A 21015-nucleotide genomic window follows, 5' to 3' on the forward strand; every position below is an offset into this window, starting at 1 on the left:
CAAACACACGTACATGGGGAGTTGCCTGTACAGGACAGCATTAATTCATACGTGTTTGCACATTCTGAAGTGGTACACGGAATGCCCATGGAGAAGACACCACAGAACACCTAGCCTCCTGTCAGCCATATTGCTGGGCTTACCAGCAGGTGAAAATGGTGGAACGGTGTGGACACAACAGTGGGAGCACTGGACTGGCTTCACTGATGCCCTTGCCCCATGCCTATTTTGACCACTGCACTGCACCAGCTATTAAACGTCAGCGAGGTTAACGAAATAGTGTTTTGAGAGAGATGTAGCTGTTCCCTTTTTTATCTGTGAAAAGGCATCTGTGTTTTGGGGCTCAGGCTGAGCACGTCTCATATGCTATAGCTTCCTCCAGGAAATAAACAAACCTCTCGAGCATCCCACCCCCGCCACTATAAGCTTCCCAGAAAAGCACTTCAGCCTTAAGAACGCCAACAAATAACAGTTTTACCATGAAACCAAGGTGCCACAGTATTAGCGTTCCTCTCGAATCCAGCACGGCGTGGAAGCTGCTCTTCTTTGAACCACTGAATAATAACTTCTCTGGAGAAAGGCCTCAGAGGCCGTTCCCAGGCTTTACTGTATTAAATGAAAAGAAAAGAAGAAGGTTAAAGTCACACGGAGATTGCTGTGCCGAAATGAAATTGCACATTATGGAATAAAAGGGATTTCTTTTCTAACCAGTCAATGAGGCAATTATGGTTTGGAAAATGCTATTTCCCACTTTCTATAGTACTCTTCAGGCTAATTAAACATGAGGGTTGATTACTTAAACATGGGGGGGTGCATAAAGAAGGCACCAGGCAAGTCTTTTTGCCAAAGCCATTTCAGAACCAGGGGGCTGCCACCCAAAAGTCCATAGTAGCCACCCACCCAGGGTTCAAGAAGGCGAAGAGACAAAGCAAAGAGTAATTTTCAGAGTACAATGAAGCAGCACACTAAAATGGTTTTGAGGTTTTTCTCCCAGTTCCTGAAAAGTGATAAGAAACGTGAGTCTATGGAAAAACCAGGCCTAGTTTGTTTTGTTGGCTTTCATCCTGGAGGTGGAACAGAACCTTATCTTTTGCCCATCTTCTCCATCCAGAGCTCCTGATGTGGAAGGGCACTGTTTGCACCATTTGTCTGCATTCATGCCTCTACAGCAGTGATGAGGAACATTTTCAGTCTGAGATTGCCTAAGTGGCAGCCTTCTCAGGCCTGGATGCTAGCAGTGGGTGGAGTAATGGATGCAAGTCCAACCATGACAAAAACTGAAGCCTGTACGTGTATAAGCTACAGGCATCCTCACAGTTCAATGAAACGTTCCAGCCGGGGGGGGGGGGGAATGGAGCAGTCAATTATGAGTGTGATTGAGGGGAGTCCATGGGGCCAGATAAAGATGCCTGGTTGACCACATTTGTCCAGCCCAGCCCAGCCCAAGGATTTGGTTCCCTACTGCTGCTCTAGGGTGTGTTCTCTCATTCTTCCAAAGTCAACATTGGATCATTGGCTAAAGCTGCCCAGAGTGCCTGGGGCAACCCAGTCGGATGGGTGGGGTACAAGTAATAAATTGTTGCTGTTGTTGTTCCAACCCTCCTTAACCAGCCCACTGCATTTACGTGGAGGGTTGGAACATTGCTCAGCCACCTGCATAGAATCCCTTGTCACCTGTGGTGACCAAGCAAGTTGTCAAATACAAGGCGATTCAGAGAGCCCAAGCCAGAATGGTAAGGCATGTGGGGAAAGCTGATCCACACATTGAGATGCCTTCACAGGAATTATAGCGTGGAACCATTCCCATGTAAACGTATTCATCCATTTGACTGAACATGCTCACAAGCCTTCCTGTGATGGGAAATCCTGAATTACCAGGGCTCCTGGTAGCAAAGGTGCTTGTAAGCATTTTCAGCTGAACATGCTGTCAAGCCCCTTCTATACCTTCCCATGCAATATGGGGAAGTTGAGGTGGGTGGAGTGGGCACACCCAAAGCACATGGGGGCATAAGGGCAAGGACAGCATGCATGTGCCTGCTCCCCCTCCCCAAACCTCCTCACATTCTTCTGAATCCACAAATAAGGCTACTGCAATGATACAGGAGATATTGTGCTGCAATCCTCAAATTCCACTAAGATGATCTAAAGATCTAAGTGTATTTTCCTGTGAGCATCAACTTTCTAGCTCTCCACAAGGATGAAGATAGCAAGGCAACCTGACTCTTTGATCATACAATAATATCACTTAAGAGATGGATAAACAGCTTTGGGTAAGTACGGAATAATTGCCATAGCCTTGTAAGGATCTTCTTGGTCTCACTTGAGTATTAAGAAAGCATTCGCATCTAAATTATTGCTGAATTCCACACTAAACAGTTGCACTTTAGAACTTAAAAGGCTTAGAACTCAAAGCTGAATAATATTTAATAGCCCTTCACAATTATTGCTTTTCTTAATGTTCTTATGACTTTATTTTGGAAGAGCCTCCTTCATCTTAAGTGGCTTGGAATAACAAAAATAACCACAGTATCGCTACAAGAAGCAACTCACCAGCAAAACATAGAGAATTCACTGCCTTTTGGAGGCTACATTTTTTTATTCCCTAATCAAGCTGGGAATGCCAGCAACCATTAGAGGCACAATTCTATATCAAAACACAGCAAGACAAAGGGATTGCTTGTCAAAGCGGAACGCAAAATGCCGAGCAGAAAGGGACTAGGGTTCCTTTTGCCCTACTGAGCTGCCAGACTTCACAGGAGCAAAGACTGACAATTGAGAGTCTCGGTATTAAAAATGAAAATACAAATCGACGCAAAGAGACTTGCACTTACTTAGTGGAACTTTTGGTGTATGCCGTTGCACATTATAAAAAAAAACTAACAGCATGTTCGGGTTTCCACTCGCTTGTTCATAACACCAAGACTAATTAATAATATCATATGGTGCTGTGTAAACCCAAGAGGAGCCACTGATAAAACTTTGCCTAACTCCATCTGCTATGTCGGATTGTTTTTCACTGCTGGAAACCCACAGAACTTACCAGACAGGCAAGGGATCAATAAAAATACAATCAGAGGGGGCATTAATTTGGCCAAAAGAGAACTCACAACTAAGTTGAAATGGATTTTGTAAAGAAATTCTCAACCACAACCTGACTTGCTTCATTTGCTGCATTCTTGATTACAAAGATTTCTGATTTTTTTAGTTTTAGAGGAAAACGGTGCAAAAGTACTGAACTGTACAAGGGCCCTCAGATAGGGACTCTGTCCATAAAACCCAGGTGCTTTACAGCCTGTATTGGCAAAGCTACATTTGCCTGTGGTCCACTCCTAATACTCAGCTTGCTTGGTGGTGCGGTATGTGAACTACTGTATGTATGGCAGACACGACAGCTATGGAGTGGAAGCAAACTCAAGGAACTCTAGATTGTGGTTTAAGCAGGCATTGATGTCTTTCTTTAAGCATACAAAAGTCTCTCTGCCTGGAATGTGAGAAGCAGAAATGATAAGGCCTTAGTTGGAGGTCGGGCCGTGCACCAGTCTGAAGAATGTACAGGATTTATACCTCCTTGCTGTTAAGTAAATTCCCCTGCTTAAAAAAATTGAAGCAGTGACTATTGTTGGCATTGTCATAGCTGGAGGTAACACAATGTGCCAACATGAAGAGCTTGTTACTCCTTAATGTTAAGCAGATCCCTCTGCTTAAAAATAAATAAAAATAAACAAGGTGCCAGTTTGTTGATGACATTGGTATAATTAAGAGGCATCTAAAGGGAATCCACATAACCTTATGCCATAATACATTAGTTAGTTTTTCAGGTGTCCCAAGATTGATTGTTTATGCTGTAACATATGGACATGATCAACTCTCTGCAAAAAGGAACCACTACCTTAAAATGCACTGATATTTAAAATTGTTGGTTTGCCATTTAATTCTGAGTGCATTCCAGAGCAGTGTTGTCGAGAATCTTGCTTCCTCCGCTGCCCCTTCCCAAGGGGAAACCAGAAAAGGCCTCCATATAGGAGTCAACAGCCTCCATATAGGAGTCATAACATGTCAATCAGGCCTGGGTCGCCTTATTAATACAAACAAACCTGGTTGATACCGTCATGGTGAATGCTGGAATGGGACAGGCGTCATTCAGCTTTGCTTCTGGCTCGATATTCAGACCAGCTGCCTGGAACAGGTTACTGAGACCTGCCACTTTTCCTTTCTGGATTGCCCGCAAGGATTGCCGCCGGTACTCATCCCGGGCCCGGCGTGCTTTATGGCTCCTTTCCTCATCCGCAGCTTTTGAGCGACGTACTGTAGGGATGAGGAAGGAGAGACTCGTCAGAGTGTCTTTGCTTTTTCGGCAAGCCAGAACATGCAGTTCTTTTTTAAAAAAATAATTTTTATTAACTGGCCAATCACATCAAATTAAATCATATCACATAAATTCCGAATTACAAAGCCAAATTTTAAATTTTGTTGGGGGGACCCATATTTCAAGTTCTAAGTTGAGTGATAACATGTCAGCAACATGGAAAGCCATCGAATCCCAACACATCAAGGTGAGGCTGGAAGACCTTCTGTACCTAATAGAAAAATAACACATAACATTCCACAAATAAGGCACCAAGGGTCAAACTCTATATTGTTTGGCTAAGCCACAGTGACATGCTCACCTCGCCTTACCAGCTTGCTTGCTTTTTTCCGTACAGAGACTTTTTAATATAACTGTGGGTTTAGAGCAGGAGTTGCCAACACAGTGCACGTGGGCACTAAAAAGACCTTCATTGGCACCCATGGGCAGATGCTCAAGAATCTGTTCTTCCATTAAAAAAAATGTAAGCCTCTAGCTCTCCTAAAGATAAAGTTATGGAACCAAAATGTGCAAGCGCCTTTCTAAATGATTTATTCTGTAAAATGAGCCAGCCTGGCTGCTTCTACCTGTGTTTTCAGCCAGTGAGTAAAGTCAGAAACTGTGATTCACAAGTGAATTGTTTTAATGCCAGTCAGTAGGAATTCCTGAGGTCAGTAGCATAGCATGTGGGGCCAAGGGGGCCATGGCCCCAGATGCAAAATTCTGAGGTGACACAACCAGGTGCCCCCATGCAAGTGCCGGTTTCTGCAGGGATCCCCATCCCACTGTGGTGAAGGCAGCTGAGCAGCCCAGGTTCACAGTGAGTGGGCATGGACAGAGAAAGGCAGGCAAGCCCAGCCCAGAGCTCCTCTCTGTGGGTGTTGGAGGGATTCACCCACCAAGGGCTGCAGAAGCTGGCTGGGGCCTTCCCAGGACAGACAGACCCCCCACTTGGCTCTGGTGGGAGGGGCGCTTTGCAGATGTCAGCAGCTTGCCTGCCCTGGGCACCAGCAACACATGCTACATCACTGCCTGAGGTGCTAAAGTGCTGCATCTTTGCCTCCCCTTTAGTACATTTTTCCTGCTTCTGTTTTATTTTATAGTGTTTGGGATCACCATAGTTTGTCCTTCCTTTTCCCTTAGCAACCAGGATGCATCTTTCCTATTGGGGGGAATGGGGGATCTGTTTTCAATTCAATATGAACCTGCCTAATTCACATGTCTTGAACTAACGCACATACCAAATTGCAGCTCTGCTATGAAACGGGCACTTCTCTGAATGTTGCTACCAGGTCCTGAAGGGACCATCAGTCATCCTGAGAGGATTCTGTTGCTGTATATTTTATCCCAAATATTTGCTTTGGTATTTTATAATTATAAACCACCTTAGGTGCCGTGGCAGAAAAGCAGTGTATGAATGCAATAAATGAGTAAATGAGGCAAAATTTCATTGGGGAAAAAATGTAGACAGAAATTGGGGCTAGGGTCCAAAATGGAGAATGCATTACTGGCACAGGAAAAACAAGTGCAGAATAATCCTAACAGCAAAACATATTGGCTGCTCTGATAGGATTTCTAACCGCAAGTTCTTTGATAAAGATGTGAACGAATTCCTACTGTGTTGGGAATGAACTTGAGCAAGTCGCATCATTTGGGACAGATTAGGAGATCTCCATATTTTATGGCCTCCTTTGCTTTTCTGAAGAGCAGTGAGTCACAGGGCTAGGCTTGGATGTATATTATAAGAATGTCACATGAATATGCATCACATTTTTTTAATGATTTGCTCCAGCTGCTAGCTTGTTAATAGTCCTTGGTCTGTAGCTAATTTGGGAACAACTCACAATAAATATTCAAGATAGAAATGGTATTTGACTGCAAACATTGCATGGTATGTTTCTGTTCTTCAGTTGAAGGGGGGATAATTCTTGGAAAACAGGAAAACACGCAAGCTGAGATCGCATCAATGAAAATTCAAGTAGTGCATGCCTATTATCCGTGCACTGGCAAAATGCCCATCATTATGACAGGTGCCATGTGTGCAGAGGAAAGAAATTGCACACCACCATGCATTTCTGTGCGATCTACGAACAGACACATCTCTCCAGGAGTGCAAGTGAGAGCCAAAGTCAGGTGTTGCCTTGATCACACCAGCGTGCTCACAAGTGCAATGTTTTGCTTTTCTCCAAAGAAGCATAAGGCAGCCATTTGTGGCCAGGGGGCCATCTCGCCCTCAGGACAGTGGGCTTGGGTCTCATCTATAAGCTCCCTACTGGGGTCAAGAGGGAAGCCATCACCACCACGTCTTACTTGTGAGAACCAGAAGAATCTGGCTGGGCGAATGTTATCATGCCAGACCTTGCTTGGACCCAGCAATGAAACGAAGCGCTGGTGTCCACGTTTGAGAAATGCCCATGTAACATAGGGTTTTTTTTAGCACTAGCAGGCTATATATTTCAATTACCTATAGAAGAATGGTGTTGTTCTTTGTTTGGCATGACGAAAGAAACCACAGCAGTGAATTAAACCGAACACTAAAATTAGTAATGCTTCGCCTATTGACTTGGCAATAAATAGCGGTGGGATGATGAGATGAATCCCCATTCTGTTGGAAATTCCATCTACTAAATAAATTAGTAGTGTCATCAATATCATTGCAACGTTCACCCTCCACAGCAGCTGCGCTAGCAATGCACCTCTTCGACCCCCCCGACCCCTGGCACTGCTGAGCACAGCCGCTGACTTGGTGGTGGCAAGACATGATGGGACTTGGCGCTGCTCCTAATGGATAATTTGGCTCCCGCAGTCAGCACATAATAGCAAAACGACGCAAACACTGACATCGCTGCATCTTCCTGGCCTCTGATGCTGGTGGACAGAAGCCAGGTTGGCATTGCCATACAGTTGAGGGGTAACAACAGGGCATGATTAGTCCATACAGTCTTGGATCATAAGACGGCACAAGCCTGAGATACAAGCAAGGACCAGAGGTGTTATTTCAGTAATGGGACAAGACTCCTCACAGCATAAGTTAAAACACAATAAACAGATAGATTAAAAAGAAAACAAGTGTGACCCAAGTAAAACCAGCATTGAAAACATGGATGGGAGATTGATATAAAATGGTGATAGAGAACTATAGATAGATATAACTGTGTTTTATGAGGATCATGAATATTGTATTTCGTATTTTCTTTTTTTCTATATTACTCTTTTCTTTTGATCCTTTTATTATCTTTGTATAAGAGAGCTTGGATTTGATTTCCTAATATGTTAAAAACCTCTAATAAAATTCTACAGTGGCACCTTGGTTCTCAAACTTACTCCGTTCCAGAAGTCCATTCCAAAACCAAAGCATTCCAAAACCAAGGCGTGCTTTACCACAGAAAGTAATGCAAAATGGATTAATCTGCTCCAGAGTTTTAAAAACAACCCCTAAAACAGCAATTTAACATGAATTTTACTATCTAACAAGACCATTGATCCATAAAATGAAAGCAATAAACAATGTACTGGAGTCACACAATCAATCAATCAGTAGCTGAACTGGGTTCCACACAGTCACAAAAACAAAACAAAAGAGCCACAAAACCGCAAAATAAATAGTAAAATCAGGCAAACCTTAGCATAACACTCAAAATGGAAGCATCACACTCAAACTGGAAGCACAACACTCAAAACAGAGCACGTTCGGCTTCCAAAAAAAGTTCGCAACCCGGAACACTTACTTCCGGATTTTCAGTGTTTGGGTTCCAAGTTGTCTTAGTACCAAGGTGTTTGAGAACCAAGGTACCACTGTATTACAAAACACAAAAACATACACACAAACAAAAATAAAACACCCACCCTCAGAAGACTCTGCCAGTTAGTTGCCAATGCCTGTCAGAACAAAACAGTCTTTGCCTGCTATTGAAAGCAAACCAGAGCGATACCAGCTTAGCTTCCCATGGAAGGGAGTTCCACGATCTGGGAGCAGCCTCCAAGAAGGCCATCCTTCTTTCTTAGGAGGGAGAAATGGGTCAGTGGTCTCTCATTTAGGTCTAGACCTCCCCTTTCAGTGGTGATAAAAAGTTACCACTTCTCTCAAGTAATGAGATAAGGCTTTTTACTATTATTGAAGATATATTTTATTTTACAGTTACCAAGTTCCTGTCTCCCCACTCCCCCATATATCCACACAGGATCACTTATAAAAGGGCAGAAATCACGTGACATGCAGATATAGCTCAGTTGGCAGAGCATGAGACTCCTTATCTCAGGGTGACAGGTTTGAGCCCCACGTTGGGCAAAAGATTTTTGAATTGCAGGGGGCTGGCCTAATTGACCCTTGTGGTCCCTTCCAACCCTATTATTCTGTGTAACCCCAATGACAGAAATCAGGCAATCCCAATACTAAGGTTCCTTCCAAGTCTGCTTCAAGAGACAGTATCTCCTTTTCAGCAACAGGGCTTAGAATTATTCCTGAAATAATCAGTATCCCACCCCCCACCCCCATTGATTAGAAGCCAGGTACAATCATAGTTAATGGGAATATCATTTGTCACATGCAAAATTAATTTGGTTCAAAGTGACCTGATCTCATATGAATGGCAGGTCACAGTCCTTAGGTAATTGACATTCAATAAATTATTCCAAATTCTATGAATAAGGTTGTATTCATAGATAATGTGGTCCCTGCTATAACACAACTGAGACTCACAACGGCACTCAACGCAAGGCAGCGTTACTTTGGTTGTTACTTTGTAAAGTGTTTAACATTTAACCAGATCACAGCAGAAAATTAAAACAAATCACGAGCCTGTGGCCAAAAGTTTGCAGTCTAAACAAATACGACACAAAGGGAATCAGAAGGACGACAAATGGGATCCTCCTAAATCGAGGGTCGTGGTTGCGCTTGGGACCCTTCAGCCACCCCCACGGGCTGTGTTGTTGCTAGGCGTGGCCCAAGCCTTATCTGTTGGGCCTCGGGATCGCGCTTGGCTGTTTGGGCCAATGGGGTGAGTGGCACGATCCTGGGGACCTATAAATGCAGCAGCACAATGGGGGTGGGGCACTTGCTTCACGCTGCTGAACACCCGCCCTCCCTCCCTATTTTAGGCGCTGCTGCTTTGGCCTTGCTTTGGATTGGGTCTCCTGCTTTGGAGCAAGGGCTGGGTAGGAATTTTTCCATTTGGCAGATTGGCTTTAGCCACTTGGTTTTCGCCTACCCCCTTAGCAATCGTCAGAACTTTGTAAGGTTTGGCGGTTAGGCATTGGTTTATAGAAATGTGCGGGAGGGGAGGTGTGTCCATCACCTGCCCCTCCAGAAATAGGTTAAAGGAATCTGGGTGTCCTGGATCTCGTCCAAAGTCCGCTTGAGGGGCTAGGGCCATGCCAGGACCACAGGAACCCCAGGGTGAGCTTCAATCGATCTTCACCGATGTTGCCCCCTCGTTTGGTGTTTACCATTTCAGACTGCCAGCCAGAGAGGCAGGAGTCAGTTATAGTCCCTGACCAATGCCTAGGCCAATACTGCTCAATTTATTTTGTAATCAATAAAGCTGTGGCCTAAATTTTGCCCCAAAACTTAAACTAAAATTATGTGTCCGTCTGAAGTTATTTACTGGGAAAGGGCTTGGGGGCCTCGGGGCACAACATTATATATTGGGAATGCCAGTTTGGACTTGTTAAGCACATAAAAACAATCAAGTTGGCATTTTGCATGCATCCTTACTCCTCCCTTGCCAGAGGTAGTGAAATTCCTCCCTGGTGCTCTGAATATGGCAACCAACTTCATCTATAGCAAGATCAGATCCAACCTACCCACTGAAGTGGGTGTTTGAAGCACAACAATCGGGAGGGACGGTGGGAGACCCAAGAAAGATATGCAGTGGGCCCACCTTTATTCCTGGGGTCAATCAGGCAACCAATCCATTGGCCAATCTGGCCGGCAGGCTCACCTGGAATCTTTCCAGCCAAAGGGAAAGGCCTGTTACATCTCCCTCTGGTGGGAAGACCCAGCACAGGGACTGCTTTGGCAGTGGGCTGGCCCTATTCCTCAACACCACACTACTGTGGAGATAGGTGGAATTATTAAACCACTCTGGGATTTATAGCTCAGTGAGTGGAATAGGGGTCACTTAACAACTCTCATCCCCCTTAAGAAACTACGGTTCCTATGTTTCCTCAACAGGCTTCCTCAAACTCGGCCCTCCAGATGTTTTGAGACTACAATTCCCATCATCCCTGACCACTGGTCCTGCTAGCTAAGGATCATAGGAGTTGTAGGCCAAAAACATCTGGAAGGCCGAGTTTGAGGAAGCCTGCCTCAAGAGAAACCACTGTACAAAGTGGGATGATACTGCTTCAAAAGTATAGTGCAGATGGGACCTTAGATACAGACAACTCAGAAATACTAAGAATAAAGTGCAGGATTAATATCTTTTTGCATGGTTTCTCAACCATGCAGGATTAATATCTTTTTGCATGGTTTCTCAACCATGTGAACCGTACCTGCAGTCTGAAGTGGTACAGCCCCAACAAAAGTTTACTCATCTTCTGTTGGTTTTTTTTTTAATAATAATTTTTAATTATTAAATAATTTTAATAATTTTTAAATAATTAGGCTAGAGTTTGAGGTTTAAAGCCACTAAATTCCACTTATTACTACTAGTTTCAGTGTCCTTGAATAGGATTCTCAACACACCAATATATATATCTTCCAGGACTAAAGTAGGGAATACAGTGATGATGCAGATAGAATTCACTTTCATATTGCTTTTTTCTGGTGCTTTTTATTAGCATTCTTCATAAACCAAAAAATGAAAATGAAATGAGATAAGGTGGTTATGCATTTTATTGGGCCAACTAATTTGTTTTGTATTCTTTGAGACCCAGTAAGTAGCAATAAACTAGCACAAGATTCATAAACAAGAACTCACCAAGGAAAATGGAAAATACGCAGAAAATCACATCAGTCCAGCAAAAACAACACTGAAAGCTCAAATACTGGAGCAAAGTGTTTGTGTTAAAATTCCTGTAAGATCAACAGGAGAGGTGTTGCTCCTCTAACCCCCCACTCCTCTTGTTGTCTGACTCCAGATTCCCATCAGCTTCGGCTAGCATGACCAATGGTGTTAAGGTCAAGGTGGCGGGAAATGCAGTTATCAGCATTTGAAGGGACACAGGTTCCCCATCCCTGATCTAAGCTATCAAAGCTCTTTCTTCCTGTTGAGCCATTTAGAAAGGCACCGTGTTTTTGTCCTTCGTAATCCTACCAGTTCTTCCGGATCACAATGCTTTCCATTCGAGGCCCAGCTCACAAATCGCATGGCATCACACTGCCATTTTCTCAGGCTAAACCAAGATCTCGGCATCATTTAAAGCCCTCTGCCGGTTAAAATTGACTCACATTGTTCTTCCCATTCATGGTCTTCCTTTTCATTCTGCGGGCTATACTGCTGGGCTTGCTTGAGGCTCAGGTAGAGCTCTTGAGCTCTGCGTTCCTCCTGTTGCCGTATCTGCTCTTCACCTCTTTGCCTCTCTTCTTCCTCTCTTTTCTAAAAAAACAAAAAAAAAGGATGGAGGGAATCAAACAGCAAATAAGGAAACTTCCTGTGTCACATGCTATGACTCCCCAAAGCATTTCATTGGCAGGATTCTTAACAACTCTACTGTGGGAAGCCAAACCATCCTGCACTATGATTGGTGACACATTAGATTTTTTAATAATAATAATAATAATAATAATAATAATAATAATTGTTGGTGCTCTGATTGATCAAGTGTGAGTGGCTAACCCATTTAACAGCATATCTTGCCCTTAGTTAACTCATTAGGCTGACTGTATCTGAAGAAGTGTGCAATCACACAAAAGCTTACACCCAGAACAAACTTAGTTGGTCTCTAAGGCGCTACTGGACAATTTTTTAATTTTTTCACTAGGCTGTCTGAAATACATACCTTGGTAACTTCCAAATTGGATTACTGCAATGCTCTCTGCATGGGACTGCCTTTGAAGAACATCTAGAAACTTTTAACTGGTTCAAAGTGCCCACAATACCCTATAAAACCCTAAATCAAAAATGGATAGCCTGTGGTCCATCCCCGTCAGCCAGCATGGCCATGATGGTGGAAGTGCACCAGTTCCCCATCCCTGCCCTAAATGTTCTCAGTCCAGAATGCTGCCCATAGCTCCATAGCAGAGCTCTCAGTTGGCATGCCAAAAATCCCAGTTTCAACCATTTGCATAGCAGGACTGGGGGAAGTCCCAGTTTAAGATGCTGGAGACCTGCTGCCTGTGGGACAAAATAATAAGGGATGTAATGCAGCTTTGTATTATTATGGGGAGAATTTGCTCTGGTATGAGTCCCCATCAACAGGGATGCGTAGGCTTCCTCTTGCTTATTCCCAAAATAACATTGGCTACCTGTGGGGCAGGAATTTCTACGGTTAGTAGTTGGTGGCATACCAGTCTAGTCCTGTTGGGGGAGAATAATAATAATAATAATAATAATAATAATAATAATAATAATTTATTATTTATACCCCGCCCATCTGGTTGAGTTTCCCCAGCCACTCTGGGCGGCTTCCCATCGAGTGTTAAAAACAATACAGCATTAAATATTAAAAACTTCCCTAAACACGGCTGCCTTCAGATGTCTTTTAAAGAGAAGATAGCTGCTTATTTCCTTCACATCTGAAGGGAGGGTGTTCCACAGGGCGGGTGCCACTACCGAGAAGGCCCTCTGTCTGGTTCCCTGTAGTCTCACTTCTCGCAATGAGGGAACCGCCAGAAGGCGCTCGGCACTGGACCTCAGTGTCCGGGCTGGACAATGGGGGTGGAGACGCTCCTTCAGGTATACAGGACCAAGGCCATTCAGGGCTTTAAAGGTCAGCACCAACACTTTGAATTGTGTTCGGAAACATACTGGGAGCCAATGCAAATCTCTCAGGACTGGTGTTATGTGGTCCCGGTGGCCACTCCCAGTCACCAGTCTAGCTGCCGCATTCTGGATTAATTGCAGTTTCCCAGTCACCTTCAAAGGTAGCCCATGTAGAGCACATTGCAGTAGTCCAAGCAGGGGGAAATGAGAACAACGAGCAAATAAATAAATACTGGAAAGGAAGTATGCAGCCTCTCACTTCTCTAATTGTCCAAGACTTTCTGGAGAGAAAACAATCCTATTGTTTGGAAATCACCGTATATACTTGAGTATAATCCGATCCGAATATAAGCCAAGGCACCTAATTTTGCCACAAAAAACCGGGAAAATTTATTGACTCGTGTATAAGCCGGTTCACCACACCACAAACCTCCTGGTGGGCTGGAGTGTGTGCACACATGCGCACACGGCAGAGGGGGCTTCTCTCCCCCCCCAGCCCATCCCCCTGCCTACCTAGGGTGCTACCGAGAGGCAGAGGCTGGTGGCGGCAGCGGTGGAGGAAGAACAAGCAGCCCGAAAGGGGTGGGACCCTCACTTGAGTACAAGCCGAGGGGGGCTTTTTCAGCATAAAAAAAATGTGCTGAAAAAGTCGGCTTATACACGAGTATATACGGTAAGTCCCATTGCACAAGATGGGGGCAGTCCACTGAGTAAAGACAAGACAGACACAGGGCCTTGCTTCAAACAAGGACAAATAAATGAGCTACATTTATATCTGTGCAAATGTAAAGTCAGGAGTGTGCCCTAACTCTTTACGCAGTTTGTCATAAAAGTTCCCACTAATTGCTCATCCACACAAACCAGATGAGCTGTTGACAGCAGAGAAATACAGGAGACTTAAGAAATCGCTTTGTTTCTATGAAGAGCGTTGCCTTTTTGTTTCTCTACAGCTTGGTTCTCAGCGCTGTTGCACCTTGAGAGATGATGGGTGCGTAGTGGGAGTTTTAGCACTGTCAACATTCAAAGATCTTTCAAAAGAAGATGCTACACTGTTTCTTCCTGACCTTTAAAATACCAGCAAGCGCTCAGGTTGCTTCACTGCTCAGAGACAAGCATTTTTATTTATTTAAGAATACAGTTAAGGAGAGTTGGCACTTTCTATTAGTAAGGAGAGGGGAAGAAAATAAACAAAGGCAGGTGTCTCAGGCTTCACAAGGATGGTTTCTCTAGATGGTTTCTGCCCAATGACATTTCAAAAATGACTGGAATAAAGTAAGCAATTTGCTAATTATAGGCAATTATGATATTCAAGGAATATAAAATTAGAAAGAGTGCAACTTTGTACCTTTGGGGGGTAATCAAAGTGTTTTTCCAGGTGGTCTGAATACCGTTATAAGGGCGACATCTCGTTCAGCTTCAGTTAAGTAGGCCTCATGAAATTTCGTACTTGCCGTTTATATCAGTTGGGAACGCGGCAACTTGTTTTACAGAGGATGTTGGTGCCTGATGAGATCCATGAAAGTTAACAAGACCCTGCAGAGTTTCCAGGCCAAACCCTAAGAGGGTCTCTCCTTTTAAAGTAGTTGTTCCTCAACCTTTTAATGCCCAGGGGAAAAATATTTGAGGCATACTCGACACAATGCAAAACTTAGTTAGCTTCTTTATCATCTCTAGGAATAATAGGTAGACGTCCTTCTCACAATTTTGGGATAGCCCAGTTCATTGCCTTCAGCCTTCCAGTTAGTCATGGTCTAGAGACAACCTCCACTTTCTGGGCAACAGCCATAGAACAGGTTGCATAAGGAAGCCTACAGAACATCCTTCCTAAAGGTTATGTCCCTCCCCTCCCCTAACATGGGACAGTGGTTGCTGCATGTGGCTTATCTGCTCCTACAGATAATAATAATAATAATAATAATAATAATAATAATAATAATAATAATAATAATAATAATTTATTTGTACCCCACCCATCTGGCTGGATTTCCCCAGCCACTCTGGGCGGCTTCCACAGAGACCAAAAATACACTAAAATATCACACGTTAAAAACTTCCCTGAACAGGGCTGCCTTAAGATGTCTTCTGAATGTCAGGTAGTTGTTTATGGCTTTGACATCTGATGGAAGGGCGTTCCACAGGGCGGGCGCCACTACCGAGAAGGCCCTCTGCCTGGTTCCCTGTAGCTTTGCTTCTCACAATGAGGGAACCGCCAAAAGGCCCTCAGCGCTGGACCTCAGCGTCCGGGCAGAACGGTGGGGGTGGAGACGCTCCTTCAGGTATACTGGACCGAGGCCATTTAGGGCTTTACAGGTCAACACCAATACTTGGAATTGTGCTCGGAAACATACTGGGAGCCAATGTAGGTCTTTCAAGACCGGTGTTATGTGGTCTCGGAGGCCGCCCCCAGTCACCAGTCTAGCTGCCGCATTCTGGATTAGTTGTAGATATAGTGGCAGATGTACTCAACAGGGGCAGATTTAGACACTGAGCCAAGAACTTGCTGTTTCAAAGCCAGGTAAGCAAGGCGCTGGACTTTGGGAAGGTGTGAGGCTCTGACAGGGTCCTATAGTCCCCCCCTCCCAAAACCTCATTAGCACTTTCCCAGCCTTGAGAAGGAAGTAGGAGGGCACTAGGATCCTGCCGGAGCCCTCATGCATTCTTCCCAAAGCCGGTTGCCTCTTTACCCACCTTTGGGAAGGCAGCGTGAGGGCTGAGTGGGGCACCAAATTTTGGCCTTGCACAGGGTGCCATAATACCTAAGTCCACCCTTGTAGTCAACATGGCAGTTTCATTTTGAAAATGTTCAGCTCCCCTAACTAGTGTGCCCTGAATACAGTTTAGAAATCAGTGCTTTAAAAATTCCTTTAAAAATGTGGCATGGCCCCTGGAAGACATTTCTATTCTACACAAGTCTGAAAGAGAACAATGGTGTGGACTTTTCCATGGCACTGGAGCTGGAATCCATACATTTGTGTTAGCAGAACTTTTTCATTACTGAGGTTCCATTGAGACATTGTTACTCATAGAGTGTGAACGTTATGCCCATTTTACAGTCATAAAACAGATGTCATCTACCGCAAATGGTAATGGGACCTGTCACATAATAGATGCCTCTCTACAGGATCCTCTTATATTTGTTATGTTAATCAAGTAACGGCATACCAGCAAAAACTACGGTGGAGCCCTGAGAGGGCTGGAAGAGAATTATTTCCTAGTAAGAAAACTGTTTGCCTTCTTCAAGCATGGAGAGAGTTTTAATTAAAGTCAAAGGAGATATGTGCATAATAATAAAAAAGTTGTCCTTTATAATGCACAGCTCAGTTCTGATGCTATAAGAAGTAATTTCCTGTTCCTCCTCTAGCCTTCCTACCAAAACCAGGGTTGAAATCAACCCCAGGTTCACTTTTCATTACAGAATTTGCACAGAAGTAGACTTACAGTATAGTACTTCTAGAATAGTGTCACCTGCATAGTGGTAAACAATATCCCCACACTTCAGCCACCTACGATTTACAGTTTTCCTTCTATAAACAAAAAGTGCTGAGGCAAAAATTAGTTAATGAACTCTGTTGATTTTTGCAATTGGGGTGCTTTTTGCTGGGTATCAGTTAAAGTTAATACACTGGAGTAAAAATGTTCCATGTAGTTTTTTCAAGCAAAAAAAAGTGGGGGCCCATGGAAACAGATAAGTGCTTTTTCTTTGACAAAACATGCATGAATTTGTTATGGAACATTTTACCACCCTGAGACACACTGGAATTCAGCTTAGGGTAGCAAAATACCATATTAAATTGTCTGTGCCAGTTCCTTCATTTCTGTCTATGACAGCTAGTACATATAACAGAGAAACATTGAACATGCAATCTGTGGCGTTCGTACAGAGCCCCCGGTCGTCTCACGGACTATTGACCCATACACCACTAATCCACTGCCACCAACCAGGTCCTCCCTGGTAAAATCACTTCAGTCTCAGTCAGCTTTTCAATTCATAAAGAAGAGTGTATTTTATTTCAGACTTAAAACACAACTATTACAGCATTCCAAACAGTGTTCCTCTTTACTTTCTTAGTCTTATGTTCCTCTCTCTATCTCTGCTACCACCCCACACTCAGGGACCAACTGCCCTAACTGTCTCTCTATTACCAACTGTCTTTCCCAACCAGCCAACCCACTCAAACCGACCACCCACCCACCCACAACTCCCAACGAACTAACCCCCCAGAACTCCTCCCAGAACTCCTTTATAGACCCACTGACTCCACCCCCCCGGGTCCTGTCTGTGCAGCCTATTTAACTATTTCCCCTCCAGCACTCTCTCATATATGGTAACGTCACACAATCCATTGGTGTTTGTTGATGTTTTGCCACAAACAGCACACTCCAAATTCACACCCAAAATTCTACGGGTTGGTTCACATATGAATTTCCATCACTCGGTTACAACAACAGGGTGTGCAAATGACCCAGAACTATCCTGAGACATCCCAAAAGTGAATTATTACATCATCTCTTGCTTTCCAGTAGAGTCCATTCATAGACTCCTCTTCCAGCTATCATTATTACAATATTGCCAAGAGGAAGAAGGATTCCCTATTCACTTTGGTAAGTGAAGATATAATTTTTCTCATCTGGCCAACTTTGGGATCCTGATATATAGCAGAAGGAATAAAAGTGATTTTTTTTGAGAGAGGGGTCTGATAATACTGTGTGATTAATGGTTGGACACCTTCTCACAATGGACAGCACACTTTCATTTCCCAAATCAAAATGCTTCCAGATGATGAAACTTTAATGGAGTTCATGGTTTTTGTTCTCTCTCTTCTGAAGATTGTTTCAGATTGCCCCGGTCATTTTTCCAGGAAAAAAATATATATTAATGGTGTATTAAATATTTTAAGCATTGTAAAATGAGCATGTTAACTGGTCTGCAACTATTCCACCCCTGCTGAACCATTCATTAAAGTTTCGTTTCTTCATTTCTTCAAGCATGAACAGATTTTAACTGAAGCACCCATGTGCATCCTTGTAATAGCATTTGTTCTTGTAGAGCAGTGGTGTCCAAACTTTTTTAAGAGGGCCAGATTTGATGAAATGAAGGGCTGTGAGGGCCGACCAAAGGGCCAACCAAGGTTATTGACCTTTTTTTAGAGTTGAAGTTGTTTTTTGGGGATTTTAACCCATGAAATAAACTGCTACAGGGGCCAGATTAAACCGACTGAAGCAGACTTTGGAAATGTCTCCTGTAGAGGGAAGAAAGATCTGGGGGTGCTTCCAGACTAGTGTCTGTGGAATTGCAAGTGTCAGGAGGTATAGCAATTTTTGTGTCTGTACATCCAGCCAAGTTCTATCCAACCCTAGTAGCCATGCTATAGTCATGTGGACATGAGACAGACAATTGGGTATAGGGTGCTGTAATAGGTATGAGTTACTCGTGCGTAAACTGGTGCCTTTCTCGGTTAATTTGCCTTGTTAAACCTTTCTGATTGCACAGCCCCTTCTCATCGTGGCTGCCTCAGTCACTGGCAGAATCCGTCAGTGGGCGTTTCTTGAACCTCTTCCAACATAGAAGTTGTTTGACACCCAGTCTGCTCCTCCTCTCACTGCGCGGGAGTCTTCTGCGCAGGGAAGGCGTGGGTAGCGGAGGACCTGGGCTCTCCTCACTGATGTCCAGTGAAGAGTCCTGGAGCCCTCTCTCCAATTCCCCCGTCTTCCCCCCTTTATCCCTGGTGTTGCGCTGATTGGCTTCCCCCTCTACTGAGCTGTTTCTCCCCCTGCTGCTGGGTCCTTCGCCAGCATCATCTGGGAGCCTCCCCTTCGCCTCTCTCTCCGATGTCAGTTCCCTGACAGATGCTATATAAATTCTAACAACAACAACAACACACCCAAACATTATTTTGGAGCACACACATTCTTTTTTAAATCAAAGTTTATATGTGTACTAAACATTTTCTTATTTAAGTGCTATTGCAGGATTTTATTTTACTTTTTCAAAAGGCAAAAAAGCATTTTTTTGTCACAAATTAAAAGTTTTTTAAAAAATAAACACTGCTAATAAGGTAATAGTGAAGATGTGTGCATACGTGGCAATATGCTCATATACTCAAAATGTCACTGCACACATCAAAACCATGACTCTTTAAAAAGATGGAAATGTCTACAGTTGCAGACCCTACAACGCTCTTTCCACAACATCACCTTTTGTAAGCTCTCAAAATAGACAGTAAGCACGGAAAAACACAGGAGAACAACAGTTTGATGGTCACACCAAGTAGATTCCTGTAAAAGTGAACAAACAAACTGTGGTTGTTCTGGAGTACCCAGAACACCTATCATGGTGGCTCCTTGTATGTGGAACTTCCCCCCCTACTAAGGTATATCTGATCTCATTTCTTTAAAATTTTAGGTGACTAGCTGCATCCTTCTTGGCATTTGAAGGAGAGACCTGACTGCTGCTGCTATTAATTTTTTTCCTCTTCCTTTTCCTTTTCCTTTTTTTTTTTTTTTTTTTTTTTTGGAGGGGGAGTTTGTGATTTGTTCTAAGAATTGCATTATTTTACAAATTTTTAAGAACCTGATTGCTTGTTGCAAACCACCCGGTGGTTTGCACAAAGGGCGGTGAATAGATTATCTTTTAAAATTGGCACTTTGTACCAGCATCATCTCAAAGGGCAAATCCACCGTTTCGTAAAGTAACCAGACCTGACCTCAATCATTTGTACTCTGGTCAACTCCTGCTAAAGGGGGAGAGGGGGGCAGGGAGTGGAAATCCTAGAGAACAAAAAAAAAAAAATTTAAATCCCACCAAATTTTATTTTTAATTTTTTACAAATTCTGCTATAGTTTTCCTTGTCTGAATCATGTATAGAAGAAGCCAAACAAACAAGAAGCCAAATGCCCAATGTCTTCACATGGACATTTGAAACTGGGGGTTGCAAAATACAAGCAAGACTAATGACCCCCAGAGAGGAGGGGTAACTCCCTTGATTCAGAAGCTATACTAATGTTAGTGGAGGTGGCATTTGACCCATCCACTTTAGTAGCCAAGGAAGCTGTTGTGAAGTTTTCTGCTGAACCTCTTACAGCTTATCTGTATGGATCGCTACATATGAAACATTTCCACCCATTGCGCTTGTGGAAAGTGCCGTTTGATTCTAGCACACAGGCTGAGCAGCTGTTTTTGAGGGCAGGTGGGTCATCCAAGGTCAAGAGGCTTTTGCACTTTAGGGGGCAGAGGTGTATTATAACTGCTCATTAAATCTGGAGTACAGTCTTAACAAAGCCACTCGTATGGGGGGGGGGGACACTGCTATTTGCTCCCTTACAAAAGGGGGGGAGTTGCAGAGCACCTCATTTCATGAAGCACAGGAAGACTAATTGTGAATCTGCCAAAAAAAAGGGGTTGTGCAGAAGGGAACAGATAAAGAAACTGTTGTTCTGCATGTGTCTTCCACCAACTAGACTCCAGTTTTTTATTTGTAGGAAACAGGAGAAAAACGGCTTCCATCTTCTACTAGGGTTGCTAGGTTGCAACCTTGGACCTCTAAATTTCTAACTTAATTGGGAGATAAGGCACTTGCGGCTTCTCCTGCATGTGTTCCTGCTCCCTGGTTTTTTTCATCCATATCTCATCTCTGCAAGCTATAGCAAACAGGGCTCTGGTTATGTCAAACCACAGGCAGAGTGGAGGAAGAGAATCACATCAAAGGGGAAAGGAGGAGGAGAAATGCCTGCTTCATCTTCTGGTTGAGTGGCAGATTAAAAAGTTCCAAGGGAAGTCTCCAGGACCCAGATCCAACCTGGTGGCTC

The 21015-nt window shown here is 43.7% G+C and overlaps 1 protein-coding gene and 1 long non-coding RNA gene across 7 annotated transcripts in view; one reads left to right on the forward strand and one right to left on the reverse strand.

Annotated features, from left to right (window-relative positions):
- The window catches only part of SH2D4B (SH2 domain containing 4B), a 93555-nt gene that overhangs the window by 40008 nt on the left and 32532 nt on the right, over positions 1-21015 (reverse strand). For all 5 annotated transcript variants that reach the window (XM_082222477.1, XM_082222476.1, XM_082222479.1 and 2 more), the window contains exons 4-6: positions 11736-11883; positions 4095-4305; positions 479-606 (exon numbers count right to left, since the gene is read on the reverse strand). In XM_082222477.1, the coding sequence (XP_082078603.1) occupies positions 479-606; positions 4095-4305; positions 11736-11883 (487 nt within the window). The remainder of the gene's footprint in view (positions 1-478; positions 607-4094; positions 4306-11735; positions 11884-21015) is intronic.
- The window catches only part of LOC309532376, a 31291-nt gene continuing 23167 nt past the window's right edge, over positions 12892-21015 (forward strand). For both annotated transcript variants that reach the window (XR_014219828.1, XR_014219829.1), the window contains exon 1: positions 12892-13049. This is a non-coding gene — a long non-coding RNA (uncharacterized lncRNA). The remainder of the gene's footprint in view (positions 13050-21015) is intronic.

The sequence above is a fragment of the Podarcis vaucheri genome (assembly GCF_965113315.1).
Source record: "Podarcis vaucheri genome assembly, chromosome: 5".
NCBI lineage: Eukaryota > Metazoa > Chordata > Lepidosauria > Squamata > Lacertidae > Podarcis > Podarcis vaucheri.